This window comes from Lutjanus erythropterus, chromosome 16 (genome assembly GCF_056507025.1).
Source record: "Lutjanus erythropterus isolate fLutEry1 chromosome 16, fLutEry1.hap2, whole genome shotgun sequence".
In the NCBI taxonomy this organism is placed as follows: domain Eukaryota; kingdom Metazoa; phylum Chordata; class Actinopteri; order Lutjaniformes; family Lutjanidae; genus Lutjanus; species Lutjanus erythropterus.
The window spans coordinates 17,790,171-17,804,175 of NC_139332.1; the positions used below are offsets into that span (position 1 = coordinate 17,790,171).

General features: G+C 39.3%; 2 protein-coding genes across 3 annotated transcripts in view; one reads left to right on the top strand and one right to left on the bottom strand.

Moving 5' to 3' along the window:
* Window positions 1-3,431: 3,431 nt before the first annotated feature.
* abitram (actin binding transcription modulator) lies at window positions 3,432-6,526 on the top strand. Of its 2 annotated transcripts, none has more exons than XM_084738690.1 (6): window positions 3,432-3,622; window positions 3,757-3,808; window positions 4,842-4,971; window positions 5,097-5,173; window positions 5,255-5,324; window positions 5,992-6,526. In XM_084738690.1, exons 1-6 carry the CDS (start codon window positions 3,541-3,543, stop codon window positions 6,127-6,129), a joined length of 549 nt encoding a protein of 182 aa, XP_084594816.1. In that variant the 5' UTR covers window positions 3,432-3,540; the 3' UTR covers window positions 6,130-6,526. The 2 variants fall into 2 exon arrangements, with proteins under 2 accessions (XP_084594816.1, XP_084594817.1); XM_084738691.1 differs by having other exon boundaries at window positions 3,510-3,611.
* A 289-nt stretch (window positions 6,527-6,815) lies between these two features.
* Window positions 6,816-14,005, bottom strand: part of ctnnal1 (catenin (cadherin-associated protein), alpha-like 1) — a 77,114-nt gene continuing 69,924 nt past the window's right edge. The window contains exons 16-19 of the mRNA XM_084738689.1: window positions 13,602-13,658; window positions 11,006-11,125; window positions 9,881-9,964; window positions 6,816-8,968 (exon numbers count right to left, since the gene is read on the bottom strand). Coding sequence (XP_084594815.1) covers window positions 8,798-8,968; window positions 9,881-9,964; window positions 11,006-11,125; window positions 13,602-13,658 — 432 coding nt within the window. The 3' untranslated portion in view covers window positions 6,816-8,797. The remainder of the gene's footprint in view (window positions 8,969-9,880; window positions 9,965-11,005; window positions 11,126-13,601; window positions 13,659-14,005) is intronic.

Here is a 14,005-nt window from a genome sequence, read left to right on the forward strand (position 1 = left end):
ACAGAAAGCACGCCAGGGATGAAGTGCTGCTCGCTGTAGCAGTAGCTGACGTGGAGCTGCGCGTGCATCACACACATAGACACACACAGAAACACGGTGCAGCTGGAGACACTCGAGATGCCTGTCTGACAGCCAGCTAGTGAATGTGGACGCCGACTCTAGAAGAGTGTGGAGACAGATCAACGTTTCATTCCAACAATAAGTAGTAAAGAGTTGGGAATGTACACAGACTGACAGATACTTATAGACAAGGGACAGACTGATAAACACAGATGCATACACATGCTTGCACACATTCTTGCAAATACCAGCATCTAGGGAGGTCACCTACTAGTTAACAGAAATCTGGCCTCAGGTCTCTGTTGGAAGCGCAGACAGATTTTTTGGTGACCCACCTGGAGATTTCCTTTCCAGTCTCCTGTTGGCCCAAGTCTTGAGCTGGAATGCTATTTCTGAGAAGCCATCGCTCCGTAGTCGTCATTCCATGTGATAGCTAACCAAACTGGATATATCTGCCTGGTTAAGCCTGACACTGTGACACCACAATTAGAGGGCTTTTTGTGTGTAAAATTAGAACTCATCTCCACACACACTTTGACTCTCACTAACACGCTCAATAAAAATCTATTCAAAGGCAAATGAATATTGATAGTCACAGTAACAGCAATGTAAAAAACATTCACCAGTGTAAAATAAGGCCCTCATTTCCCATCATGTTGTTACATTTTTTGAGACCAGCTGTATTTTGCTTATTTCTGAGTGCTTGTCCGTCATGTTGAATGTCTTTTAGGGATTAATGTTGCTGAGAGCTGCTTCCTGGTTCTCCTTCCACACAGCTTGCCACAGTATTTTACTTGATTCTCCATAACCATCTGGCAACCCTGGAAATTATCTGACAAATTCCTTCGGGGTCCTGACCCAGAGGCTGAGAATCACTGAATTATCTACCCACCTACTTACCTACCCACCATCCTACCTATCCACCTATCTACCTCCCTATCTACCTACCTACCAAAATATCACCTACCTATATATCTATCTATCTATCTATCTATCTATCTATCTATCTATCTATCTATCTATCTATCTTGACATAACCTTGATATATTGTCCTCTTTATAGGTTGTGGCAGGACATTTTTGAAAAAAGATCACAGGTAAAGCTGCTGATTCATATTAAAGATAGCTTGTTTATCGGAAAATGAAATGCCTGATGCAAGATTGCATATCTATGGGATACTCCCTTTGTGTCCAGTGTTTCCACAGTGGTTTTGTGTTTCATCTCTGAATTAAGTGCAGACCACGGCCTACCACAGACTGAGCAGTAATGGAAAACTCATTACGATGGGTCTTGACAGCAAAACTTTCCAAATCTTGGTAGTGGTGAATAGATATGTGGAAAACTCATTGTGCCCCAAACCTTCAGCCGACTCTCTCTAGTCTTGCTTTTGCGCTCTTTTTCTCTCAATTATGTGACCAAGATGAAGTCATCGTGACTTAATCTACCTCGTGCCGATACCAATCCCCGAAAAATGTTCCCTCAGCACTGTGCAAGTAACAAGCCCAGCCAGATATGTTCGGTATGTGATTGGTCTGGGTCAAAGAGGGGCTACTTGCCAGATTCAGCCAGGGGAGGGGAACAGTCCTTCATTCCTGCATCCATTCTCACTCAGACCTCCTCATTACATAATCCACTGGGATGCAGACTCAACATACTTATATGTCTATCTGCCATCTGTGAGAATCATTAGAGCCACGAGGAAAAAAATGACACATGCTTCAAATTATGGAACTTGAACAAATGATCACATACATTGTGAGATGGCATATAACACTACACAGATTTAAACATAAACAAATGCATGGTAATTAAATCTGAAAATGTTCAGGTAGAGATAATGTTTTTGTTTAAAGATATGGACATGCGCCTGCATCATGCAGAGGATTTTCATTTGAACAGACTTCAGTGTCATCTGAGGAGTTTGCATGTGCAGAGTTAAATCACATTGACTATGTGGTATGTTGTAGTTGTAAGCAGTAGTCTGACATCTAGTGGGCAATGTGAAAAATTACTGTCACAATGTGTCCCAGGTGCCACCACTGCAGATTACAACATCATGAGCAAGACTGCATGAACCTGCTTGGTGTCTAATAGATTCAAAGTAGAGCCAGACAGACACCAGTAGGCTGATACTGGCCCATCACAGCTATGTCAGTCAGTATCTCCACTGTTGTAAATGTTTTTCAATATGTGCCAGTGTGAACATATAAAGATTAATATATAAACATATTTTCCAGTTTGTGTTTATGTTAATTTAGTCATTTGTAGATATTAAACATTCCAGTGAAAGTTTACTGTTTCAGTGCCCTGATGTCAATTTGGACAATAAAGTTCATTTTTAAACTGCCTTACCTCTATTACTTAGCTTTTTTCACAGGTATTTGCTAACCACATTTAGGGATCATTGCAACATCGGCCAATATATCAATAACAATAACTTTTTAACTCCTTAATATTGTTATTGGCATCGTCTCCAAAATTCCAGTATGCATTTGGGCCTAATTTGCTTTTGGACTCTTTTTACATGAGGCCCCTCAACACAGGTATCAGACATGCAGGAACAGCCTTAATGTATGTATTTTTAATGTATTTTCAGAACTGTTCTATTGTTTGTCTTCACCCCCTGGTCATTATATCTCAGGGTTTCCCCAAGCAAAGTTGTGAGGCCCAGTGGCAAGTCTCCTTTGATGGGGCCTGGCATGGGCCAGCTACAGACTGATTACAGCATTTGATTATCGATTCTGTGACGGTCAGACTCACAGTAATGAGAAAAGCTATAACACAGACTTCAAAGGGCTCTACATTAAAAAAAAAAAATCTTAAAAATAAAACCCCCTGAAATAAAATGCTAATGCCCAGTGGGGGTGTCAGCATGGGCCCAGAGCACCACAGTGCTTGCAATACACTGTGGGAAACCATGTGTCCAAATTACTGATGAGTATTTATCAAAAGTAGTAATAGTTATTCCTACAATATTGTTGCAATTTCAATACTGAGGTATCAGGTGAAAATGCTGCTATATTTGATTTTGTCCATGTCATACATGAATGATATTTTACAGAATTGAATACATAGTCTATTGTATATCATGGAAGAGAAAAAAGAGGAACTCAGTCATTATTTTTAGCTGATGTGTAGAGCCGAATATACTTTTATTAATCATGGTCTAAATGAGAGTAGTAATAGTAGTAGTAGTCTGGCACTTTTAAATTAGATATAGTCATTTATTGTTCTTGATTAATATGGACATTACTGTAGTGTGTTTTTCATCTTTCAAATTCACTTCTTCAGTCCTCATAGAAGCGGAAACAGTCTCCGGAACCTCTTTGCTCTTCAACAGTCGGATTTGTTTGAACGGACCGCCCAGTGTCACATCATCTTCTGTCCGTCGAGCAACGTAACTACAGTGAACAAGCGCACGCATTGCTGTAAACTAGTCTTTTTTTCCCCCCACTACAGCCTGTATTGTGAATACTTTTAATGGACTGCGTGGAGCAGAAAGACATAGAAGCAAAGGCGCCTTCAGTGGTCGACAGATATTACACACGATGGTACAGAGCTGGTAAATAACATGTTACTGAATGTTCTCTCATGTTAGCTGCGCGGTGGCTAATTCAGCTAGCATCAGTTAAACTTCAGACCTCAGGGAAAGACCACAAAATGCTATTTTAAAATGATTGTCGTTGTTTTATTTAGATATGAAGGGCAATCCGTGTGAGGACCACTGCATCCTGCAGCATTCAAACAGGTAACAGTAATGTGATGGATAAACAGTGAATTCAACACCAGGTGGTGATAATTACAAAACCAATGACCAATGGTCATTATAGATGATAATCAAGTGGCGTCATACGATAATGAACAGAAACCTGGAAAGACAAATGTTGCAGCTTTTCTTGAGGCGACTTTGTCTTTTATTAGTGTAGTTATAGGCTTTTTAAAAAAGTGTTGCATCATGCTGAAAAAGATTACAACATACTGTTAATTAAAATGTTGATCACATGTTCGGTAAATGTTTAAAGCAAATAAATAAAACGACACAAAACACATTTTTAAAAAAAGTATAAGTAAGTGTAAGCCTCATAACAAAGAAGATATCATCACACACTAAGGACACAATAATATATTGACTATCACAATTTAAAAATCCATACCTCCATACCTTACGGGACTGTGACAGTATCTGTCAGATTATGTTATTTTATTATTTTTATTGTGTTTTTTAAAAGGACTGCTACTGACTGCTGCATTATGTTTGTTTTGTCATTGCACATGCATAATTTTAAGAAGGCATTGCCAAAGACAACTCATACCAATTTTTTGCAAATGCGTAGGCTGTGGCTGGCTTCTTTTATTTATTTTATTTTATTAAAGAAGGAAAGCAGATGCACTTTATATACAAACAGACATGCTGTACACATCAGATTTATTGTTTAATAAATCATTTTAATATTACAATAAATATTGTATCATGGACTTTCTAATGTGGTGTAATTGTACCTTGAGTTTTTAGTATTGTTTGCCCTTATGAAGCAGAGTTAATAGCAAATTATAGTCCACATGGATTTCTGTTTTTCTGATCACCCAGTGTACTTTGATGTTTTACTTTCCTTGGCCCCACCTGTTAGGCTACTGAAATGGCAAACGATGTGGTGTTGTTTTTGTTTGTTTTGTTTCCACTTTAATTCAAACTCAGTATAAGTGTCTTACACTTATATTAACTTTCGGTATTCCAGTTAAAGGCACACTTTTTAATCTGAATTTGTGTTTGTCCCCTGCAGACTGTGTGTTGTCACGTTAGTGGACACTCACCCGATCTTTCAGAATGGGCGAACAATCAAAAACATCAATTACCAGATCAGTAATGGCTGCAGTCGGCTGAACAATAAAGTGTCCGGGAAGTCCAAACGGGTAAATTCCTAAAAAAATTAATAAAGCTACAGTAGATTTTGATCTGTATCCTTAACTTTGTATTTGTGTATGTTCACACATCTTTGAGCTTTGACTTAACAGTTAATGTTTTCTTGCCTTTGTAGGGAGGTCAGTTTGTCACTGATTTTGCACCTCTGTGTAGGATAACATGCACAGATGAAACTGAATACACAATCTACAGGTGAGACAAGTTTGTTTTTTAGTTCTAAATCCTTCATGGTTTTATGTCATGACCAGTAACACAAATCTATTATCTTTTTAGCTGCATCCGGGGACGTCTTCTCGAGGTCAATGAGAATATTTTAGAAACACCTAGTCTCTTGCTGGAAAAGGTAAATATGTATTTTGTACACTATAATGTTATCACTATTGCCTACATCTGGATACTATGTATTTGTGCATTTATTAATGCAGTGGTTCCCAAACTGGCCATCTGGGAGGGTGCAGGGGTGGTTTGCTGATGCTGTCATGTTTACCTTTATTTCATTATAATTCAACCTTTGAATCCTTTTTTTATAAGTCGCTTCTCCAATTATTGTTATGGGCCCCATTTCCCAGAGCCTTCGTAGCGCTACGTGCGTCATAAGTTAAGGGAGACCTTAAGATACAACTTACAACGCATGTAGTGCTACAAGGGCTCTGGGAAACGGGGCCATGATCAATAATAACTTTGGGGTGGTGGAGCCGGAACTTTTTCAGATCTGAAGGAGGGCGCACCAGAAAAAGTTTGTGAACCACTGTATTCATGTAAATAAATAGTCAGTTGTTGCACATTTGTATACCCCATGTTTACAGTTCTTAATGTCCTCTTGCATTAGGCCATATATTTGTATAAATGTAACAGTTTCAATATCTTTTGTTAATATAATTTATGACTGCAAGATAAGATGACAGTCCACATGAGAAAACTGTCAGTTAAGTCACTTAAGTCATCTAACGTTTTGAAATCAAATTTTTAATAAATGTTTTAATTGAGTTTTGTCTGTCAAAACTGAATAGCCATCTACTGAGGGATACATCGCTGTCATCCTGCCAAAGTTTGAGGAGAGCAAGAGCATAACAGAGAATCTCCTGAGCAGAGAGGAGTTTGAGAATGTCATCTCCAAACGCAGCGTTGGACAATCACAACCGTCCTGATGGAACTCCACATTCTTGCCTTAAGTCAAGACTGTTCTGGGAGAGCTTCTCCTCCTTCCACTTCCACAAGACTGGGTGAAGACTGAGGACATTATCCCAGGAAGTAACATTTACCTTTTTGTCACTTAAAAGGGACTATAGCATATAATGCAAGCACTGCACAAATGCCTCTAGACCATTATACATGGTTGTTTATTTCAGAAACTGAGGAAGGTTTCAAGTTTTTTTATTTATTGTTTGGGTTTTCTAATTTGAATGACAAATGAGGAAGTAGAGGAAAGCATGGCGAGTCACATTGGTAAAGCTACTGCAAGGAGTTTAACTGGTTATGAAATGGTCTTAATTAATTTCTGATGCCTCTATATGACCTACAGAAGTTCACAAGACATCTACGAGAACATTTTTATTCTTAATGTCTGCCACCAGGGTGGATTCTCCGTGACATCAGATAAAATAAGCCTGTTTCCATTTTATTTTTACAATTAAGAACAAGACTTTTATTTAGATAATTTTATTTTAGATGTCATATTTGGTGGGAGACACTGTGGAAACACCACCACTTTTGTCCACAGGGGCCTCCAAAATCAACAAAATATGAAAGTTTCTAGCAGTAGCTTTAAATACCCTCACCAGATGTACAGTTTGAATTATTTTTCTAAAATGTCAATAAACACAAACAACAGTGATTTAAGAAAAAATATTGTTTATTTTTTATGTGTCACTTTCATTAACTTTTCAATTGTCAAAAGAATAGATGGTCCAAAACTAGATCTATGATTTCTTCACATCTGTAGCGCCACTACAATACCCAGCATCCTTAGCTGCTCTCACACTGTACAAAGCATCTCTAAAGCTTAACGTTTGTTATTCAGTCATTATCACACCCTCACCAAGTACCAAAGTCATTAGCTTAGGATACTTACTGTATATATATATATATAATATATCTATGCTTCAAGTACCACATTATACATACCATATACCATTTAATACATACTGGCCTACCAGGCAGCTTCACAATGATAGTCTTCATAACAAGTACACTTCAAGGCTCCATTTGACACAGGTGCCAGTTCAGAATGATCTTTCATTTCTTTTGTGTGAAAAAATGTGTAACAGTAAACACAGAATATTATTTAAAGGTACAATTCACCCCAAAATCAAAAATAGATATTTTTCCTCTAACCAGTAGTGCTGTTTATCCAGCTGGACAGTTTTGGTGCGAGTTGCTGAGTTTTGGAGGAATCGGCCATAGAGAGATGACACTCAACTGAACAACGATGTTTCTTTCCTGAAATCACAACCCGGTTACTCAACTAGTTACTAATCCACAGACCTTGTTTCTTTCTAGTAGTAAGAAAGTAGTTCTAGTAGATTCTACCATAGAAATTTGGTCATTCCTAGATGAAACTGCTCACAACAAGGTCTGTGGATTATCTAGAGCAACCAGGGAATGAGTTTTTAAAATATATTTTTGGGTGCTTTGGGCTCCACAAGCTGAGTGCCGTTTGGTCCAAAATATTGGAGAGAAGGGAGACACCTTCACGGCCGATATCTCCAAAACTCTGCAGCTCACAACAAAATGATCTAGATGAATAAACAGCACTACAGGTAAGAGGGACGTGTGTTTTTGATTTTGAGGTGAACTGTCCCTTTTAATAATATGCAGGACAGTATAAAGAAAGGTCCTGACATCCCAAAAGCATCTTGGTGATAAACTTTTATCCTTATTATCTGACTTTCTGGAGGAACCAGGCCCAAATTAAAAATCTCCAGTGACATACACCAGAGGACTAAGAGCTTTATATTTCATACGAGTAGCAAGCTGAAGACCAGAGCGTCTTCATGAGGACAATCATATTTGGCATTAAATTGTGATTTTTGCATTTTGTTACTAAACATGGCAAGTGGGGAACATTCCATAGCAAACTGTATGGAAATTCGACATTAATCATGTGGCGTGGTTGACTTTTAAAATACTTGCTGACTGCAGTGTCAATGATGAAGGACAGAATGTACCACTATGGCTAATATTACAGAACAAGTGTTAACATTACAAACCTATGACACACTGACCATAAACAAACACAAGGGTCTGGTGATGATGGCATCATGCATGATGGGTTTTCAGCCATTTCACTGTTTTTTTTTTTCCATTTGGCTAACATGTGCAACACATTTACAGTACACCACAAAGCAAATAGGCTTCTTACACAGAGGCACATAGTGAAGACAGATGTATGGCTGAGCTGAGCATCAAGAGGAGTTCATCCCTGAAATCAAGTTTGTTTCAGGCCCCTCTTGCTCTTTAAAGAGGCTCACTGCAAATGGCTAGGTCATTAGTGTAGTGGCTGATTGTCTCCATCTTGTGGACTGGGGTGGAACTGGTGCTTCAGGTAACAAGCTACCCTGGGGTAAAACTGCCCCTGGGCACAGTGAGCTTGGATCTGCTTCTTCTTCCTCTGTAAACCTGTTAAGAATTCGTCATCTAGACAGCAAATACAAACTCTGACTGACCCAGGCAACCATCTTCACCCCACGGCTTTGGCCCATGAGGATGAGGGGTGTGTGGTACGTCCTGGATTACATGTCCTCCAGAAAAGGTGAGGTTGGCTATGTGCTGCTCCGTGGGAGAATAGCGAATAAAGGGAGGTGACCATTTCCTGGATTATTTGCTCTCCAGGAGGTTGAGACCGGCCATGTGCTGCTCCAAGGATTTGACACCAAAGCCGTTGCTGTTCTTGCCATTTAGAGCTCCCTCCTCTTTGACAGGCGTGGATGCATCCTGCCTCTCTCTCCAGTCCTGCGGGGAACCCAGGCTACTCCTCTCTGACTTGTACTGCAGATGGAAACAGCGTGGCGAGGAAAAGAATAGAAAGAAACAAAATATTAAAGTTAAGAGCTTGCTATCCTCTCAAACTTTTTTTAACTCTATTATCACATTTGTTTTGTTACCTAGTTTTATGCTGTTGTATAAACATATGTGCAAGTTAAAAAAAAATGTCATGAGCTACTAAATTAAATTAATACAATTAAAGCTGCTATATTGAATATTCCTACAATGGATTGCATGACTACTGATATTTTAAAAATTATCAATTAACTTGCAGGCACACTCTGGTTTATGGAGCATTTTGGCGTCTTTCAGCTCATTATTTTGGTTTTCTGGCCCACGACATAACAATTTTGGTTCAGTGTCATCATTGAAAAAGCTCTAATAAACCCATTGTAGTCTATCTGTCTAGCACCCAACAGCAGACAAACAAAGTTAGCAACTAGCTAGTGAACACAGTGGAGCATTTAGCAGCTAAAGAGCCAGATATTTCCCCTCAGGAGTTGGTGGAGACCAAAAATAGAGTGAATACTGAACTAACATTCACCAAGAAGCAAGAAACAGCTTCAAATGAATGGTATGGTAAATCCATATCCGCTGGATGTCTAAATATGGATGTGTAAATATAAGTTAATATCTATAGTGGTTGTGAAAGTAGTAAAAAATGTGAAAGGCTGTATTGAGAGACAGTTTTAGTTTGTCCATTCTGGTGTACTGTAGAAACATGGCAGTGAAAAAACAGCAATTCTTATCTCATTTCTGTAAGCAGATCATTGTAAGTGTTACACATTGGGCCTTTCATCATACTTTCTTGGGCTACACAAACTTTTCTGAGCTCTCTGTTTTACTTCCATGTAGCTTATCAAGCTAATTTTAGTGCCAGTCATTCAGTCATGAGTCCTGTTTAGTGTCTGTCACCTTTCTGTTGAGCTTGTTACAGACCGGGAGGAGGGAGAGGACCACCGTCAGGATATTTCTGGTCGTCTGAATGGATGAGTCCACCTAGAGACAAAGAACATAGAAACACACGCACGTCACCATCTATGCTTTGTTTAGAATATAACTTAACATTTCCTGATCAGTGCTCTGCCGTACTAACCTCTGACAGACACACACTCTCCGATTAATGATGAATGATAAAGTGAACATCAGGACGGTGAAACAGCGAGATGGGAGCCAATACATATCAAAGAGATGCTCATTAATCAGCAGAGGACACACTATTCTTCATCCCGTCCTTTTGATTCCAACCTTCGCCTTTATTACAAGGTGACCTAAGGCAGCTCATCCCCGCCCAAGATGCTCATTAATTCCCCAGACATTCATTAATCTAGCGCCCCTGTGTTCGATAATGGTGTTACTCACAGATCACTCAAAGATAATGCTTTAGCCAGTAATGAAGTAATGCAGTTAGTCATGCTCTATTGTGTGCCCGGCTTCATTTGTGCTCGTCTGTTGATGGGTTTGTAGATTTGATGCTGTCAAAGCTAATTATCACTTAAAGAAAAAAAAACAGACAATCTGTTCTGTGTGATTATTTAAAGTCTACCAAACACAGCAGACTTGCAGAAAAAACACAAGTCAGATATTCGTTTTTTTGTGTTCACACAAACAAAAACAGAGGTTGGTCAACTGTACGAGACCAGCCGAAGAAACTGTGTCTCAAAGAGCAGATATATGATCTCACTTTAGTTTACAGTACAGTTCTGTTGTAAATAGGATCTGACAGTGAGAAAGTTCTGTTGTAATGTGTCCTTCATTACCTTGACTCCTAATAAAGTCCAATAAGAATTTAATGCTGTCTAATAAAGAACATACTTATTAATAATTTTCATCTAATTTGACAAAAAGTACAGCTTGCTACATCTTCTTAGTGTGTCATGTCTAATTTGGGTATAGCTGTGTTTGTTTATTGACAAACAGAGAACATTATTTCTGTTTTTTTACTGATTTGACAAAAGTACGGCTTGTCACGTCTTATTAGTGTACTGCAAATTAAAGTGCGACCAAAAAACGATAGCTATACAAGCGTAGTATGAGTACCTTCTGGAAGGTGGCAGTCTTGCCCTGTACAGGCGTCTTGGCCCCCATCTGCAGCTGTTGGCATAAAGCCACCAGCTTCTCCATCTCTGTCAGCACCAAAGACTTTTCCTCATCAACCAGCTGAAACGGAGAGAAAGACAAGAGAGAGAGAGAGGGAGAGGTGTCTGTCAGGACAGCAGAGGTGGTTTATGATGTGGTGTTATCCAGGGAGACGGGGTTAATATGTACAGACAATGATAGATTTATAATGCTCTCAGTCAAACACAAATCATAAAAGGGAAAAGGGAGGATGAGATAAATTCAGATTTAGTGTTGTTTGATGTAATCCATCAGCAACAGCCAGGTCATGATCTACTGCTGCTTAAGTCTGTTATCCAGCTGAGTTAATCTCTACATCTCAGTCACAGGGGCCATCAATCTACTTCAGTTTCATCCCACCAACGACCTGAAAAGCTCTTTTATTCAGGGTAGCTCTACCCGCGAGAGACAAAAGTACACAAACCCTCTTAAACCACAATTAAAAATGCTCAAACTGATTTGCATAAATAGCCTCATAATTTCAACGAGGGCAACGCAGGTGTGCTACAAGTGCATTTGGTGCCAGAGAACTGTGAGAGTGGAGGGCGAGGCGGAGAGACTCCATTAGCACCAGTTTGTTTGATGTAATTAATCAGAAAGCGTGAGGCAAGTTGAAGAGCTGGGCCTCCTGATTATGAATGGGCGGTCGTAGTCGACTCCCCTTCCCTCCTCGCCCCCCACGGCACGCGCACACGTGCACAAACGCACACACCTGCAGCTGCAGCGGTGACAAATGGCAGTCGTTAATGGCTGTCAGAAAGAGCCATTTAATTAAACTTGGAGGACCCGGGGAAGAAGTTGGTGGAGGGCAAGAGGAAGGAAGACACAGAGGCTACGTCTGTTTGTTGGATCTCCACTCTGAGAGGGAAAGGAGGACGGTGAGAGTGTGTGACAGCCTTAATTTCCTGCTCTCGCTGTGTGATTTATAAGGCGGACCTGGCACCGTGGCATGCCAGAGTGGGTGATATGGGTGTGTGTGTTTGAGAGGTGTATCGTGGGTGGAGGCACAGGTGCGTACGTGCGTGTGTGTGTGTGTCAGCATACAGATGGGTTCGCAGCACACCCTGTGCAAAAGAAAATTAGTTTTCTTGCCTCTTTGCCTCTACTTTTTTCTATTACTTCTACATCACAGCTTCACATTAGGGCTGCAACTGATGATTATTATTCAATTATTTTCTTGAACTGATTAATTGTTTGATCCATTAAGTGGTCAGAAAATGGTGAAAAATGTCGATCGCTGTTTACCAAAGCCCAGTATGACGTCCTCAAATGTCTTGTTTTGTCCACAACCCAAAGATATTCAGTTTACTGTCACAGAGGAGTGAGAAATCAGAGAATATCCATATTTAAGAAGCTAAAATAAAAAAAATTGGCTATTTTTCTGTAAAAATAACTCAAAATGATCGATTATGAAAATAGTTGGCAAGTAATTTAATAGATGACTAATAATCAATCAATCGTTGCAGGTCTACTTCTTATCACTATACTGTAGACAGAGACTCCACCAGAGGCAAGAACATCCCAAAATATGTATTTCTTGATTTTACTGCTACTTACACAAATAGTCTTCTGTGTTATATAATATGCATTTGTTAATGTGCTTAAAGTAAAGGTTTTTGTCAGTTGCTCTTTGTAAGCACACCAACAAGACATCAAATACAGGCATTTCTAGAACGAAGCAAAATAAAGAGAAAATAAGAAGGTTTGCAGGAATATGAAGGAACGCAAAATAAATGTTGCCTACGGCTGCAGCTTCACATTAAAAGTATCCAACACTAATTAACTTTCATTATGAAGTAGTTCCAGGAAATGCAGTGTGTTTGTTAGTGAGTCTAGCATTTATAGCTATTGTTCTGTCAGCAGATCAGTTTAAAATACTGTATTATTAGGAGTAATGGAAGACAAGCAGCCACAGTAAGCTGTGAGGCAGGTGTTACTTTCCACGTCCACAAGTGTGCCAGGGTCCATGTGACTTAATTTAATGTTCCTCTGTGTGGACTTTGTTTGTTGTGTAGACTTGTAGACTCTACGCTGATCCTGTTTGGAACACTTCCTCCACAGAATTGAGAGAGTAGTATAAACAGAATTACTACTACTAGTATAGTATAACTGTAAGTATAACTGGGGTATAATCCAAGCTTCAGATGAAGAGAGACAGGCTGCACACCTCCAACTTCTCAGCGAGGTAACCAACTTCTTTCTCTCTGCTCTGTGCAGCATAAAATCAGATCATGGTTGCTCACAGAACGACGAAAGAAAGGCAATTATTGCCTCAGTTCTTTATTAAAAAAACAATAGTGTTTTTCCCTGCTCCCATAATTTGTGACCTGTAGTATTAAACAACATTTGCTCTTAATGCCAGTAACTACAGGTGTCGTCAAATCAACCAGGACTGAAATCTTATGGATTGTAACTTTAATGTTAAAAAGGATTTGAAAATGGAATGAGTGAATCTTAAACTGCATGCAAGTGTATGTGTGTGTGTTCAAGACAGAGAGATTTATTCATTAGTGTATACCTGAGAGGAAAATGTGCGAAGAGATGAGCACAGCTGGAGCCCCTCTTCAGAAAGAACCTTAAGAGTGAGTCAGAAAAAAGACAAAAATCAAAAAACTTACACAAATACAAGCAAAACTTTGATTCTTTCAACTTCCACCAGCGAGCTGTTCCACAGCAAAAAAAAAAAAAAAAAAAAAAGCACAGTCAGTAAATATTATGAGATTTTACTTTTTTCTCTGCTCTTCTTATCAGAACGCCTTCCCGTCTCTTTCCCATATCGTTCCTCTTTCTCTCTTATCTCCACCGCTCAACCCAAATGGAATAAATCCTGGCTGACATTTTGGGCCCTGATTCTACAAACTACTGCACATTATTGGCAATGATCCCAATTCAATAGGATACACTACACCATGCAACCTTGCT